Raw genomic sequence first — 18,170 nt, 5'->3', positions numbered from 1 at the left:
TATATCTAACCCCCATTTATTAACACATATTGAAAAATATGCGCAAACCTTTGAATTTCTGTTTGTTTATTTAAGAGCAGAATGTTTAACTTTTTGAAGAAAAAAAGAACCATTCTGTGTAGGATACATGGCGTACTGTTCATTAAAACTAAACACGCATTCTACTTGTGTGAAAAAAAAATCTAATTTACAAAACCCATACACAAAGCTCAGAAGGGAGTCAACTACATTCTTTCAGAGAAAGAAAACACAAACTGCTGTGAAACTGCCAGGGACATCAATCAATTTGTCCTAATTAATTGTAGCAGAACATATGTATCCTGAAGATGAAATTGATTTCCCTCAGGAGTTCTGACTGCTACTGCAAAAGAAGATGCAAATAAATATGAGCAATAATTTTGAATAAGTATAACAGGCTGTTTTAGCTGAGGGGCACACACTCAAAACTAATGACTTCTAAGTGCCACTAGTAGCAGAACTGTTGCTTTTTTTTTTTTTTTTTTTGTTTAACTGCTTGTCAAACAATAAATTGAGATAGGTTAATAGGAATCATCTCTTCGTAAGGCTGTTTTTAAAGGATTTATACTGCATTCCTTGTTGTTCATTAGAAATGTTTTTCAGCTTGTAGACTACGACTGAGATTAAAATTATTTCTTGAACATTTTACAAGTTGTATAAAGCATGCAACAGCCCAATGTCATGAGAATGTCGCTGATGTCAGATGCATGTTTGACAGCCACAATGCATGCCGAGTAAAGGTTCTCATACCAACAGCCTTAAACCTGTGGGCCAGAACAGCAAAGAAATCACTGATTGATTACTTCAGGGTCAGAGCTGGTACACATGGATCAATAACTGACCATTACCCAGGGGGACAGAAACAATGCAAATGGTTAAAAAAAAAAAAAACCAACAACATTTAAACCACTCCCTTGGCATGTTATGGTCCAAGTACTGTGCAGTTTGATTAACTGATTTTTGATTTGCACTGTCAGAGTAAGCTCAGTGAACAAAAAGCACTGGCTGACTTGCCTCTTCCATGGTGAACACCAAACAGATTTTAAACACTGATGTCTATTCAACTAAAATCCAGCAAGATGTTTTTATCCCTATTTTGTTTCTGGAGTGAAACATTTTTGGGTGGCAAATTAGTCCTGAATACCTCTCAAAGTCTGACCTTCATAATACCCCCAACAATAACGCCACTGCCAATGAAAGTAACAGTAGGGATTATTACTTTAAGCTCTGCTCTTTCCATGTACTTCTAGTGAATTAAACACATGCACACACACACTACACCATAGGTTTGGTGAAATAACGTCTTGCCGACGTCAAAATGCTACCTTCTAGATTTTTCTGCAGCATTAACAACAACACATTAAGCTATTAGTACTTTTGTTTTATGTCAGAGTCACAACAATGTAATCTTTCAAGAAATTATGCAAATGTTGACCAAACATGAAGTACAATGTGACGCAATAAGCTGATCACAAAGATGTTACCAAATAAATGTAAAAGCTTAATGATTTTAAGGTTCAGTGGATTTTCTATCAGACTAATGAAAATCTTAAATCTGAATAATTTATTCAGCAGTTAAAATTAGGGCCAGTCGAGAAATTTGTTACTGCAGGTTCGTTTACTTTAATTAATCTACAGGTCTTGAAAGCCACTCTGCTTGCAATTTTGATATGATTTTATTTAAGAGCCGTTAATAAATACTTAATGTGCCTTAAACAGCTGTTTCTTCATTTTTAATGACACAGGGTTGCTCATGCCCACTCTGAAGAAGCTCTATAGCTTATTTCACATCAAATTTAGAGTAATGAAAATCACTGTAATCAATTGGGCTAATTTATAATTCAAGTAGGATATCTTGTCGACGTGGTTACACATAAAAGAAAAAAGGTAAAATCTACTAGCCTTGGACCCATTACTTGTACACAACTTTCCTGTACTTCTTTGAAACCTGATGATAGAACACCTTTATTATATTTGTAATTATTAAGAACTCTAAAGTAACATTTATAATGATTGCAAATCTGAAATTCACCAATATTAACCAACAGGCGGCGTGGGATCAAATGATTAAGATTCCTTAATTTTTTTGTTTCTATCTTCTTTACTTAGTTTTAGACAGCGATATGGATCATTCCTTATTCTTCGACTCCGAGCTCTCAATGAATGCCTTCCTTGAAAACTTTACTCCAGGTTTTTAAGAATTTTGATATTTTATTTTTAAATCTCTTAACACTAATGTGGTTACTTTTTGGGGTTCCCATTCTGCCACGGTTTTGCCACACAACAGTGACACGTATCCCAAAATCTCTTTTACCAGCGATTTTAAATGTACATACCTCACTGCTTTTCCAATTTTACAGAAATCCTTGCTTTGCCGTGGCTTACTGAACTCAAACTTGAGAGACTTCATGACATGAAGTTGTATCGATTTATTCAGAGGCCCCTCCAAAACTCAAGGAAAAGACATTCATTCTTAGCCTCGCCTGCATTTAAGCTGTGATTTCTGTTTTTAACTTGTTACTTTCTTGCTGCACACAAATGCATTTTTCTACTCATAGCGATGTGCATGTTACACCATTGTCATTACAATTATTCAGTCATTTTAAGAATGACTGCATTCTTGTCCTTAACCTTTATTATATAACAACCCCTAATAAAAAGGTAAGACTTTTCACATAACTGTGAGACCTTTTGACCTTTTCAACATTACTTATTTCGATCACCCCAGATAAAAAAATGTACTTTAACCCCTTTTCCATACTGTTAACTTATTAACTTCACACCTAAGATTGATTATATCAAGTCCTGTATGCTTTTAATCAGCGTTAATGGAGCTCAAGCAAAATTTGACTTACAAAGAATATAAGGCACATACCTCTTCACTATCACTTCCAAGGAAATCATCCTCAAACCTGGCTCCCCTCCGGTCCTGATCACCATCTCCTCCCATGTCTAGCAGGGACATGAAGCCTTCACCAGATGTGTTCTGTGATTTTCCATGTGAAGCAGAGTGTGGCCTCGAAGAATAAGTAAAAACGTCCTTCAAATTCAGCTGAGGTTCCTTTTCCTCATCCTCACTCCCATCCTCTTTGTCACTTCCATTCAGGTCAGGGTATAAATCACTGCTGACTGACTGAAGAGGCACCAAGGCTTTCTCAGAAGAATGGGACCCATAGCTGTCCTCTGAAAGATCAGGGAAAATCCAATCATCTACAGGAAAAAACAAAACAAAACATTGGAAATAATATACCGTAAGAGAATTAAAGAATCTTAAGGTTCTATTTAGAAGGAAGTTTAAAGTCACCAAAGAGAAATAAAATAACAAATAGTAAAAGAAAAAAAAAAAGTTATCTAGTTTTATTCAGTTGTAATCATTTAATTGTTCTTGTGCAATTTGCCTTTGAACTTGCTTCAGTTAAAATTCTTCTTTAGGTTTTTAATTCATAACAAATAACTGCAGAAACACCCATGTAATGAATATTCTGTATGATTAAAGTCCCCCAATCTTTCATGATCAAAATCTGCACATTTCCCCATTCAGAGAAAATAAGTATGATAAAAAGAAAGGGACATAAGTTTGAGCAGCTCCAGAAAAAAGTATTTCAAGAACAAGAATCATTCATGCATGGTATACTTTAAAATGATTCCCGCTGAATTACGGGGAGTGGTAAAATAGCATTCAAACTAAATATGTCTGTTTATTTTATTGAAATTGATACCAAGTACATCCATCTATAGTTATCCTGTCTTCTGAAAATCAATGATGTACTCTAGTAGTACAAAGAACATACTGTATGCATTCTTGTTGTGTTCTTCCTCAATTTAGTGCATCTGCACAAGCATGTTTTACTCTTGCCTGTTCAACTGTACCTCTTTCTATACCAAGACTGAAACAGAATAAAGTACAGCATGTGACTTTCATACAGAGTTTTACCATTCAATCTCCCATAGACTAATGGATCCCAGAGAAAGCATCTTGAATCTAGGGGGGGATAATAAATCAATTACATTTTCAAAGGTCCAATGTGAGATGCAAAGAACGTATTGGAAAACCCTTGGGAATGCCTGGTTCTTTTAAAGGGTTGCCTAGTTGGTGACTGGAATAAACCTACAATTTCTCATCTTTATTCTATTTTCTAGGTATGAAGGAATTGATGAACGACTTAGGCTAAAGAACACTCCATTTTGGATGACTGAACGTATTGCTTTAAGGAGAACAGTTCTAAGAAGACACAGATGTGACTACAGAACATATTTGGCTTCTGAATATACAATACAAACCACTGATTGTATTAAGTAATGTTTTTAAAAAATATCTATACAGTACTTAGGTTTCTTATCTCATCAGATAATTGATATTAACTATGACAGCATGTAATTATTAATTGCATTTATAGTGGCAAGCATGCCAAACTAGAAAGCTCTTGTAGGACAGGGATTGCCATTGGCCTCTACTTTAAGAAGAGGAACAGGATCACTGTTCATACCTTGGAGAAAATGCATTTCCGTGTCCGTATTGCTCTTAAAGAAGTTTGTCTTGATCAGAAAATTCCAAACAAACTTAACTTGATAACTGTCAAGACGGCCTCATCAAAACACATTAATAACAAAGATCTTTAATTGCAAAGAACATCTTATCACTTTCCTTCGAAAACAAGCTTCCGTATGAGGAATGAAAAAGGATCAGTGTTTTCATTGGAAGATATGCAAATTAAAGAGTAATCACAATATTGCAGCAAAGATAAATTCAAGAATGATCTCCTAAGCACCCAATTAATTTCTCCTTGCAGATAGATGCATGCTACATTTCTTAATTGCAGCCTAACATTTTAATGAGTATTTCAACAATGCATAAATAAAGCTGACAAACTGAAAACTATACTCATTTATTTGCCTTCAAAGCTTGCTGAAAAAAGTATTTGTCCTTGTATGAGCACTGCTCACCTGCTGGTACACAAACTATAGTACAAGTGCTAGTTACACATTTCTACTATAGTAGGATTCACCCTAAGGATAAATCAATGATTTAATCATATGCAAGCCTTCATATCTCAGCATTATAAATAAATAAATAAAATAAAAAAAGTTACAAGTACATTTATTAAGATACTTACTAACAAATGAATGAGTAGAAATCACAGTTGGTCTTTGGTTCTCAATTATTTTTCCATTGCTTTTATTATAAATACAGTTTCTATAGCGCCCCACAGGGGCTATGAATGGGTGCTAGGTGTTTGCACCATTGCTATATCATTGTTATGAATGGGTGCTAAGGGTTTGCACCATTGCGATGTTATTGCTAAGGATGGATGCCAAGTGTTTGTACCATTGCTATTGCTATGGATTTCTTAAGCTATCATGCAAATGTATCCAGTCAGCATTCATGTTACAAAGTAAAAACACAAAAGAATAAAGAGGTTTTAAAATAGAGTGAGATTTCTTTGTGGTAGGGCGATGTACAGTTTTGGGGGATACCCAGCACTTATCAGTGAAACAAACCATTGTTACGAATCCGTGCTATTCATTTTTAAATGTAGTGTACCTATTTTAACAAAATGTATTTTTTGAGAATTAAGAATGCTGTCTTTTCTTTAATAAACCATGTGCCTCATTAAAATAATCCCTTGCTGGTTTGGTTCTATTGGTGTATTGAATCTACAAACAAAAACAACTGTAGTGCATGGAGGCATAAAGTCCAGCAAAGGAGCAATCTTATTGGTTAGAAAGGATGACATGGGAAAGGCAATTACTTGCTTGGCTGGGTCAGCTACCACACTGATTAAAATAGCTGCAGGCCTAAAAATCTAAAAGGGAGTGTCCTAATATGTTTAGTATATAGCATTGTTTAATCGTCTTCAATGTAATGTCACAAACAATAATTCAAAGCAGATTTTTTGTTTCTCAGACTGGCATGGCTATATTTATTATTTAAAAAAAAAGGATAACCAAAAGGAGCAGTAAACAGCAAATATCTGAGGGATGGCTGAAAACCTGAAAACCCATGAGACTAGTGGTTAAATCAAATTTTAAAAAAAATAAAATAAATAAATAAATAAAATAATAATAATAATAATAATAATAAAATAATAATAATAATAATAATAATAATAGATATTCATAAACTACCAGTTTTCTTTGCTGATTCTCATTCATATTACATATTTGCTTTACTAAGTGTATCGATTATGCCAAGTTTAGCAGTTTTCACTGAGTTTTCTGTGGTGCTGGAGCACTTGCTTATTTTCAATTGAGCTTCAGCACCATGGAGAGCATCCACTGCTGAACAGGTATGTGCCTAGCTGATAGCAGCTGTGGTTGATAGACTGTAGTGACATTGCAGTCAGTCTTCAGAATAACACTGGGTTACCAATAAAAGTAATAGATACTAAGCACTCTACATAACTTTAAACACCCCAAGTCAATAACAAATATAAATTAAGCAGTAGGTGCAGTACTTGAAACTGCATCAGCTAATCAATAAAGACAATTAGTTTAAAAAAACAATATGATTCATCTGGAGAAGCATAATGTCAGAAATATAAGAATACAACTTATGGTGTTGAAATTAACTAAGCATTCAAACCTGCTGGCACTCAGGGCTATACTTTATTTCACAAAGTAAACTTTACAGTTGTCCCCCCCCCCCCCAAATTAGCATCTAACCTGCTATCTTATAACTCGACTCCTTCCGAAGTCTGGAGGTGTGTAAAGCACCTTCACTGTTTATTCTCCTGTGGAGAGGAAGAACTGATGATCTGCCTTTATTTACAGATTGTACTGATGAAGTGCCTGAAGAAAGAATAAGTGAGAACAAGACAATAAAAAACAAGTTTTACCACTTAGTTTATAAACAACCTACTAAAGTACATTTTGAAAGACATAATGCAAGCAAGCAAGAAAGACAGAAAGACTAAATAAAAGAAGGGATTAATGAATTAATGAAAGATAGAAAAAAATGGTTTCCATAATCAAACTAAACAGTGTGAATCACAGAATCTTTATAAAATATTTTAAAAGTGTTTGGTTTTTACCCTCTGGAAATTGAAATGAAACAGAAAATATGAAAGCCAAAACGTAGACCGAGTATCTATTAGCAATGCATCTTTATAATTTTGAAACCAAAATGACACATGACCCCAATATGGCAGTGCAACAGGAGCTCTCTACACGTGACTGAATGAGTGATCGAAACAATGATGATTGATGACGTGAGTGCGTGTTTGCTGCCTGATTGACAGGAGACCGAGACTGGAAGGTTGGGATTGAGATGCCCCACAGGCGCGCAGGCTTATTTACATATAGCACATATGAACACACAGGAACCCCATGTGATGCTGCCAGCAATGATAACTCATGTGGGACATATGGCCAGGCATAAAAAATAAACACTTCACAAAAACTACAAACCATGAAGACAGTTTGCGCTACTCCGCTAACAAATAGAGGTCCCGCTTCTACATCGGTCCGCTATAGAAACGAACTCCCTGTCTCTATGGGCAGTTCACCCAACTCCTCCCTCAGAATATACACACTATCGCCGTCAGAGGCAATCACTTTGTTTCCTGATCCCAGTCGTTCAGCAGCGCAGGCGGACCGATGCTTCGGCAGCAGCAGTGTTCTGACCCCTATGGCTTACAGCAGCCATGATCTGTATAAATTGGGGACCCTTTTATTCCCGGCGCTCTGCTGCACCACGCCCACCTGCTGATTAGTAACTTACAGCTAGTAAACATACACATGCTTCTCGTTCCCGCAACTAAACGCAGCAGACAGGCTGCAACACGCAGAGCATCAGGTTCCCCACTAAAACCAATCCCGTTGTTATTTATACAATCACACTCACATTTACAATAAACAATCACAAGCCTCCTCCTTTTATGCATGGCCCCAGCCCTGCCACAGGCAGACATATCATTTGATTTTGCCAGAAGGGTTTCCAAAACAGGGCACATTTAGTCAGCAGCTCAAAGAGAATTCATTTCTCAGAAATATCTTCATTTGAAAGTCTTTAAATGGGGGAGAATTCATGCTGCCGTCACGTCGACCATCATGGTAAATGACAGATTCCAAAAAAAAAAAAAAAAAAAAAAGAATTGGAAATGATATCTAAAATTTAGTCACAACTTACTCTTTAGCATTTTTCTCACGGTGATTTGTAAATGAGCTTTGTAGATAAGCCTGTGGTCATGATGAATTAAGCTAATCTTAAAACAGGGTTTACATGAGGATACGAGATGTTCGTTGAATGTGGAATGAGCATATAGTGTATAATACAGGTGTTCCTGTATTCCCAGCTTGGGGATCGACAACCCAAGGCGACCCAAAGCATGAGCAAAGTTGTGCAAAGCAGCCACACTTGTTTGTACAAGAGGTCACAGATGTGAAGAATTGCCTTTTGTGTACTACCACTATTCCACTGCAGGGGTCAGTCTTGTACCAACACTCATTAGATCTTTTTCCCAATACCCACTAAACTCATTTTTAGTGTGTGGATACATACCTGTATCTTCAGAGAAGAAAAAAAACAAAAAAAACATTACTTTTAGAATTCAACATATTCAACAACCACTAAAATGGGGACAATACCATCAGACAGCACACTCCCTTCTTTTCCAGCACTTTGAACCCGCTGTTTCCTCCTGCTTGGCCTCTCCGCGGGTTGCTTCTGTGGAGGATGGGGCTTTAGGAAATTATGTTCCACTGTTAAAACAAATGAAGCAGATTAAAAATACCTTATTTTTTCTTTTTCTGTGTCTATTAAAGCCACTTGCTGACATTTAGGAAACCAAGTAGATAGGTATGAGTTTATTTTCCAGTACTCCTATTTCCATCAAAATAACTAACAGTCACTGTCACAAAAAGGTAATTATTAAAAAACAAACAAAAACAAAATCCAACTTAAAAAAAAGGCATCTTGACCTATAAAAATGCCATTTCAGGGTACAGCATAAGCCGTGTTTTCAGTGCGGTCTTTAATATTGTTTTAATTGAATTTGTTGCGTCGTGTTTGTGTATTTTTTGCGGTGTCGTTGTCTTGACTGTTGTACAATGACTTTTCTTTCCCATTTGCTCTAAATTATAACTTATTTTCTAAACATTCCAAAATCTTACTTGAGCCTTTTTCTATTTTAGAAGGATTATAAGAAGCTGAAAACTAAATTACAACCAGAATTAACTTATGTATTCAACTCACTTGTATGTTTTCTATTACCAACCAATATGGGAGCTACAGTATTATCTCTTGACCATGAAGCATACAGTAAATAATGAAATTCATCAGAGGGCTTGTGAACCACCTGGGGACTGAAGATCGGACAAAACCGTGCAAACAGCAACATAATTAAACTTCATTCATTTTTTTTGTCATTTCTTATCTAGCTAATGCATGATTATGAAAGTCCCAATAGTGGCGGCACCTCCAAATGCAGTTACAATGAAGCCACAACATTGCTTCCCTATAAGATAGAAAAGGCTTTGTGAGCCAAGAAAAAAAAGAATAGCAATACAAGTTAATACAAGCTAATACAAGTCTAACACAGACATACCAAAAGACCTGATTTAATAAGCACTTGCTTTAGTCCAGTGAAAGGGTCTTGTGCATTGGGGACTGACAGTGTACAACCGAGGGAGTTCTGCCATCCAAAGTGACTGAGAATTTAATGAACAACATGCACCTGTAATCTTATTAAACACATTTAAATAAACATACCTAAGGTGACAGGCTGAGATGATTGATGATTTCCCTGGACACTCTGTGGTTGTGTTTCTGTATGTCTGGTACTGGAGATTTCGGACCGGTCTGTCTGGCTGTCCGATCTATCGCCACTACTTTGTCTAGCCTGATAAGAAGTTCTGGTAATTGTGCTACCCAGAGAGCTGCCCGTCTATACAAAAAGATAAATTATATTCTTATTAAACAAATCTGATTTTTTATTTTCAAGTTACAAGAATATTTTGAATTACCACATGTTTAGTCTATAAACTCGTTGCCATTAAAATAATTTTTACTGGAAGTGCTTCCTCAAAAGAATGAAGATAATAAAACAAAAGTTAATTTGATCATATTATATAAATTATCTGGAATACATTTTTGTAAACTAAAGAAACGTCTTATTCTTCTAAAGTATAAGACCAAGGCTTGAAAAACTGTCTAGTATTTGGTTATTCTAACCAACTGGTTAATGTTACCACAAATATTTACAAACAATAAGACTAGCTTAAAAAGTTAATTAATAAAGATATTTACAGCAACTGACTTGATCAACTACAAACACAAAGGCAAGCAGGGCCATTTTCTTTACCATGTGCAATAAACTTTTAGAAAAATAAAAAAAATAAATAAAAAAAGTTTAAAAGACTAGACTTAGTTGATACAGTTTTGTAGGGTTACACTGGGGTTAAATAAATCAGTGTTACTTAGAAAACACAGTATTCAATTCTCCCTTTCTGTACTATTGGGTTTAAATCTTCTGATAAGAGATCACTGGTAGATACAGAAAAATAACAGAAGATTCACAGAGACTGCTCTAAAGTTGTAGAAGTCAAATGAAATAGCCATAAAAAGAACAACAAACAAGGCAGAAAGCAACACAAGGAACTAATACCGTTCTAACAATTTAAGTAAAAAATAATGATCACAAAAAATAGAAGTATGGTAAACTAGGGGTAGAGGAATGGACAAAAATCTTGGCATGGAGTTACCTGACATATGGAACTTTAATAGAAAAATGCAAAAAGGCTTAAATCAAAGATCATTAGCACCTGCTTATCGTTTTAACAAGGTAACTGCAGATACATCAAAAAAACCCTTTAATATGTTAACGACACAGTTTTGAATACATTACACTAAGTTGTACGCAAATTAGTAATATTATAAATCAGTATATGAAAATAAGTTTTTGAACATGTTCCCACTGCTCTAATGAACTGATTTTATTACTAATGAAAATTACTCATGCTTGTTCTACCATACTGTAACACAATCTCCAAGGAAACATCAATGATGACACTATGGCAATGATTTTAATTGAAAATCTCTACACTATGCCTCCCATCAACTTTTCTACATTTAATAATGTTTTGATTTTTTTTACATTTGCATTTAATAAGAACACTGACCTCAGCTTATATTTTTATTTTGTACTGTGGAATAATACTGGCAAAATCCATCCTCTTATAACAAACAGCCACCCAGAAAGGTCCACCAGTGTTTCTTGTATTTTCAAAACTACATTAAAATGAAATATTGGGAACCATTAACTTCAAGTTTATAAAAAATTGTAATGAGCAAATACTTACCTGCTTTCAATCACATATCTTTTTTGTAAATTAGCTTTTAAAATGACAAGCCATCACAATCATTTATTTCAGACTTCACTTTAAACACTGTAATCCAAAATAGAAATATCTGCAATTATTATGAAACAAGCTTCAACATTGCAGCTTTTTCCACCTTGAATTTACTTGAAATTGCATACATACAGCTGGAAGTTCCATTTAGAGAAACATAATTCTCCCCTTCTGCCTCCACTAATGGTAAACACGGTGGCTTTCTATCAGCAGACAACAGTTAGGACCGCAGCTTCTGTGACTTTACCATTCTGTAAAATAATCTGCTGCTGAAATCCCTTGGCTGCCTCTTCACTTCTGCTACATCTAATACCTATTTACTACTGAAATTAGAGAATCCCTATTCATTGGCCATCATTCTTTCAAGTGCAGATGCATACATTTAAGTTTGACATTATGTTATACAAACATATGCCTCTACAGTCTATATACCCCTTCTCATGTTCTCAATAACGTGTCCTTTATTGTACTTTTCATTAGTGCTGGCATCTCCTGTCCTCACCTCTTTGGGACCAGATGTGCTTATTTTCCTCCCTGTGGCTGGAGGTGGTCCCAATACCTTTGATCCAAATGCAATGTGGCACGCATCCTGATTTCTGATGCTACGGGCACTGGCTGTTCCATGGTTGCTTGTCTGTTCTGTACATACAACAATAAGATAAAAAAATAACTTTACACTAAAGATGGGTGTCATGAAGTCACAATATATGAGTATAAGAGTTACTGCAGTACTTAAACTGTGTTACCATTTACTGTGACGACTGAAAAGTTTGGGACATCATAAAAGAATACGTTTTTATTTCTTAAAAACATTATGCAGCGCAAGACAATTAGAAGGATTACAAATTCTAAGACTTTACAGTCTCCCGTAATGGGGTCATTGCTTTATGCTTTTTTTTTGCAATATAACCTAGAGAAACTTAATTATTAACGCTCAATTTTAAGTCAGTCTTGCACATATGCTATTGGTGCATCATCACATTATTCATTGGTATGGCTCACACAGATAGTGATTCTGTTCTTTGGAAACTCTGATTCTTTCGATTGATCAGTCTTACAACAGATACCAAAGAAAACTTACTTAATGCATAACTGCAATCACCCTTATGTTCATGACACAATAAAGTTCTATTAAATTTATACAATATTTGTAGTCATATTTGTTGCCCAAACTTTTTGATAAATAACTAAAAATAGAATTGTATTTCTTTTAATGAAGACAGATGAAGGGTGAAGAAAAACAAATGTATAACAATCCTTTTAATGTGCACCACATAAAAGCGAACACTGTGCCTTAAAATCAGTTATACTACAAGGCGTGGCTTTCTAGTCATAATGATATTTTAAAAGTAGCTTATAAACTACCAAATTAAAATACATAGAATAAAACTGATAACCTGCATCTCTGTTTCTCTCAAACACAGCTGGAACTCCTTCTGCATGCAGTTAGAAGCGGCAAAGCCATCTGTCTGCAGCTACAAATGGAGTGCAAGTTCTTTTGACCGCAAGCGTGAGGCTACATTTAATATTACGCTGGCATCAGTATTCACTTTGTGTGCCAGAACCAATTAGTCAAACACCAGCAGCATTGAAAAAGCCTTTTTGTGGAGGTCACAATCAGAAAGGACTCTTTATTTTAACACAAAATATAAAAACAGAAGTACAAATTTGGTTAATACATATTTGAAATTTGGAATCGAAATGTCCAGTTTCTTTCTTGATCTAATGGCGGACTCAATGTTCAGGAATAAAAGGCATGCAACATCAGAAATAATGACAGCTGTATCAGCCAACTAATTTCCAGCACAAACCTTCGACAGGGGGTATACTCAATGGTGTGTCATGGCAAACCAGTTATTTCTGAATCTATTTTGAGTGAAACAGGAAAGGGCCATTTGCATTACCTCTTAAGGTGCTGAAACCTTAGTATATTATATTTATTGTTCTTTACTATAAACTGTTCTTCACTGGTATTAATGAAACCACAGTGCAGAACAGTTTCAGGAACATCAAACTTGATTTATTAATAAAAACAGACATTGAAAAAAAAAAAAATTCTTCAAATAACTCACAAGTTAAAATAAACAGAGCTCAATGTTGCTTTTCTACCCATAGTGATGCCACATTGAGGGTAAGAATAACAGGATGAAATGCAATGCACACCATGGCCATGCACAATATCACATACACCTGTCACCATTGAGGCTGCAATAACACCAAACCCTTTACTAATAAAGGAATGGACGTTAGTTATACTCACCCACTATGTGTATAACTTCACTATGTAAATGATACATTGATGGATCTGTAAGGCAATTAGATTGCTGTAATTTCAATTTACACAGGTTGCATTGCATTAATAGATTAAAAGGTCTCTTTTGCTTAATTTCAATCCTCTTTATTATTCATTTTGTTACGCTTATTACACAGGGACCAATTATAAGGGCTCATTTACATGGAAATCCCCTAGTTATGATCATAACTTAATTCTATGCAGTAACTGGCTAAATCAACATCAATAAGACATGTGTCAAAATGCATAAATAATCTTAGTTGAAGAAAGCTATTGAACTGGAAATAAACAGTACTATTATGAGTTACAACTTTTCCTTGTCAGAAGAGCACTTAAAAGAGAATTAAGGCATCAGATCCACCAGCCTCAATTCACTAAGATTTGAATGAAAATGTAATCTGATCAACATTTGGAGAGAGCTAAATTAGGACTGCTTGCATAATATATTTTACACAAATTCATGTGAACCATATTGCAATATCTATTTTTTTACTATTTAAGCAGCAGAAGATATATTCTTCGGTAAATTTTACAAACTCAAACTAGTAAAGCACAAACTAAATATATTTTTGAGGTATTGTACTGTATATACGAAAAATAGCATTATAAAATTATGTTTTTTTTTCAACCATATGGTGTGTCTTGTACCTCAAGTTATATTCTAATGGTCTGGGGGGGTGGCGGGGTGGCGTAGAAATTAGAAATTAAATGAAAGTACAAAAACAATTCATGGCCTAAATTTTAAAATACATTACACTTTGGTATTTGGTAAAACTATTTGATTTAATGGACGCATAAACTGCAACATATCGAAATGCAGGATTCTCTGCAAGTCACATATAGTAATTAGCATAATTAAAGTGCATGGTTTTTAAATATAAAAAAAATGACTCTACACAGCTGGTTGGCATAGCTGAAAGGTGAGGGTGCATTCAAATAAATCACATCTGTTGTAACGATTCAAAATAAAATGCAAAACTGTAAAAGTGTTTTAAAGTTCAGTTTTACCCTAAAAGGTTTTTAATGACAGTGCTACATTGTTTAAGCAGAACATGCATTAAATGAATGTCACTAAGCTACTGCATCATGCTCTTAACCTTTTAATTCAGAATCTTTTCCTGAGGGGCTTCATCAGCTCTGTAATAAATCAAAACACAGACAACCTAAAAGCAACTCGTTTCTTGAAAACATAAATTGTATTATATATATATATATATATATAATATATATATACTAGATATAATATATATATTAATTTATGAGTTAAACATATATATTGTTTATATTTGTTAAAAGTTTCTTAAATAAGAACAGTCAACAAATTAAAAACACATTAAAAAAGACAACTTGAAAAAGCAAGACATACTGAACAAGCAGCATTGTCTACAAGTTGTTTTTAATCCGGTGAAAGACGCTTGAAGGTATAGCTGTCTAATTGAGAGGTACAGTATATACATAAGCCAGTGCTGAGGGGCCAAACTGTGCTGTCAAAATCAATATTAGATTCAATGACAAAGATGGAGGGCCCTCAGCCAAATGCATCTCCAAAAAGGCCATTGAATGCCAATATAAAAATGACATGAGACAAGGCTAAGGCTGGATATTCAGATGAGCTTACCACAAATCCCTTCGGCAGACATTTCGATAGAAAATAATAAAAAAAAAAAAAAAGAACAAAAGGGTCTCTAAGGTCAACAACTTCAAGGAACACAGTGACTAAAAACACACTGGAAATGAGAAACAAATAACTGAGCAATAAAAACAACACATAGGGAACCAAAATAGAACACCAAGTGTGCCTAATGGTGAGGAGAGCTCATTTAATCTTTCTGCTACAATGTCTAAATGTACACAGGATGCCAAATTCTTACCACATCCAAATGAAGGACATCAAACACATTACTACTTTTTCAGCAGATGAAGTGGCATCTCTTATTTGAAACCCATTTAGGTAACCAATCTGGACATATACAACTGCTAGTCCGACTTTCGATTTAGGCCAGTTATAGTTTTAGGTCTTTGGAGACTGATACAGTACATCTAGGCTTCTTTTATAGATACCTTTTTTATTTCCCACTTTTTGTTTGTTTTTTGTTATACTACATACCAGATTCTGTAGATAAGGGGCGTCCACTGATCTTAACTTCAGCCACTCTGAGCTTATCCATGTTTATCATCTGTGTAACATGGGGCACATCTGTTGTAAACTGGCAGCTTCTAGGAATTAGGTCTATTGGTCCATTAGCAGGGGGATTGTAGGGATCTGAAAAGAAAAAGAAATGGCCATGAATCTTTAAGTCCCTTTAAGTGCTTCAATCATTAGTATAGCAACATCCTGTTTCATGACAAAAACACTAACAAACATTACTTTACAGTTCACAATTGAGAACAATTAGTTAGGGGTGCATATCTAGCTCAAATTACCATTTTAAATTACAAATGAAAAACATCCCTGATATGAAAGTTGAAGGATGGATTCCATAAAACTAATTCACTATAATCTCAAAAGGGTTATAAATGTTAAGAATGAACCTACAACAGGTGCTGCTAAGTGGCAGACAATGAGAGTATAGGTTTCTGTTTCATATCAGCTTTATTATTATTATTATTATTATTATTATTATTATTATTATTATAATAATAATACCACTAATAATGGTGATCTTCTTCGACACATAGTATACCTTTACAGTTCACTAATTATGGATTGTATTTTCAAAAATGCAGCATCATATTTCTATTATATATTTATTACACAAAATTCCTTCTAAAAATCTTTACCGTTTATTACTTCTTGTTTTTTACTTGTAGGGGCAAAAAAAAAAAAAAAAGTTTTTAATGGAAAAATGAGCAGCAGCATGTCTCCAGGAAATAGTTTGACTAAAATATCCTCCCAGCATTGACCTTTAGTTCTGAAACCATATAAAAAGACTAAACAGATGGTAACAAAAAGCTATTTGGGCCGAGTATGATAGGAGTTATGACAGATCTTTAAAGAGGCTTTAATCTAACAGTAGGCACTCCAGTTGCTGAAGATGAACATATTATAATCAGATAAGAGATATTTTGCACTCATGTTTACACTATTAAATCATAACAATATAAGATATGCAAACAACTCATAGTAATTTACAAAACACACTTAAAACTCAAGTAAAAATAACATGCTCGATCCCACAGATAGGAGAAGCTAAACAGACAAATATCAACAGTTCATGTATGTACATCAGTAAGAATAATAAAACATTATATTGTAGATCAAGCCACAAAGCACAAAAAGATTTGGACAGTCAATTTTCCAATTACTGTAAATTACAAGGAAACTGATTTCATATAAATGGTGAATCATGTACAGTACATCAATTGAATGAAAGTCAATTACTTTAATGACATAGTTCATTAGCTCACGTTTCACTACAAAATATACCTCTTAAGGTCTTCCCAAATGTTTCACTTCTTGAATCTGAATAACTTTTGACTTGCACATCCTAGTGTTAACACCTTTTCTGTACCTGATGAGTTCAGTTATTCCAAAGCAAATTCGCAAAACCATGTCATTATCACCTTGATTTACTTTACATACCATCTTCATCAGCAGTGTCTTGGGGCTGTAGCTTCATTGTAAAGACCTTCCTTAGTTTACAGCTTGCTGAGACAATTATTCCATCCAAAGACAGAAAAGCTGCTCCTTTGAATATCTCACTGGTGAATGACACAAGGTCAATGCAAATATTACACCACTGCAACAGAAGAAAAAAAAATAAAGATTTATAACATGTATAAGAATTAAACCATTATTTTTTTATTAATTCCATATCATTTTATTTTTCTTTCTTCTATTTTTTTATTAGAGTGACCAATTATTTTACCCCCATTTTTTCAGCTTATTTAAAAGATCCACTTATCCCTGCAAAAATTCTTCCACAACCGAGCCAACTGCGTCTTTACACCCAGGAGCTAGAGTGGATGCTGGCGAACTGGCGGCCCAAGAGGACAAAGGTCATTCTGGCTCACTGACCACTTAGCCAATGAAGATTCGCTCTAGGGCAGTCGTGAGAAACAGTCCCTGATGATTTTTCCTCTCTAACATGCTGGAGCGCCACAGGGCTTTCCGATGCAATACTCTCTGTGGAATCCCCAGTGAAAATCAACAACTTTGCACACCCAGAATGCTAACCTGCACTTCCTTGACAGTATGATTCATCCTACACACCACTCATGCAGCAGGCGTACAGCATTTTATTTTAAGCAATTTTACTAAATCATGTTATTAAAATTAGGGTTTAACATCCTTGGTTGTGACTATGTTGTCATTTTTCATTAAAAAAAGTAAAGAAATGTAAAAGGAGAAGAAGAAAAAATAAATAATTGTATTAATTTAATAAAATCACAAATTAAGATCACAAATTAAAAGAAAACAAGTTACTGTACTTTGAATGTCACTGAAAAATGAATATGACTTTTACAAATTCATTACTGCGTTAGTGTTTTTTTAGCATTGTTTCTTTGA

At 34.6% G+C, this 18,170-nt stretch overlaps 1 protein-coding gene across 1 annotated transcript in view; it reads right to left on the bottom strand.

Moving 5' to 3' along the window:
- Positions 1-18,170, bottom strand: part of cfap20dc (CFAP20 domain containing) — a 55,072-nt gene that overhangs the window by 23,573 nt on the left and 13,329 nt on the right. The window contains exons 6-12 of the mRNA XM_041272924.1: positions 17,244-17,400; positions 15,768-15,923; positions 11,870-12,006; positions 9,728-9,902; positions 8,605-8,718; positions 6,682-6,807; positions 2,894-3,228 (exon numbers count right to left, since the gene is read on the bottom strand). Of these exons, the coding sequence (XP_041128858.1) occupies positions 2,894-3,228; positions 6,682-6,807; positions 8,605-8,718; positions 9,728-9,902; positions 11,870-12,006; positions 15,768-15,923; positions 17,244-17,400 (1,200 nt within the window). The remainder of the gene's footprint in view (positions 1-2,893; positions 3,229-6,681; positions 6,808-8,604; positions 8,719-9,727; positions 9,903-11,869; positions 12,007-15,767; positions 15,924-17,243; positions 17,401-18,170) is intronic.

Source organism: Polyodon spathula, chromosome 16, assembly GCF_017654505.1.
Source record: "Polyodon spathula isolate WHYD16114869_AA chromosome 16, ASM1765450v1, whole genome shotgun sequence".
Taxonomy (NCBI): Eukaryota; Metazoa; Chordata; class Actinopteri; order Acipenseriformes; family Polyodontidae; genus Polyodon; species Polyodon spathula.
The sequence above is the reverse complement of the archived record's forward strand: the minus strand, read 5'-3'. Positions and strand labels throughout refer to the sequence as shown.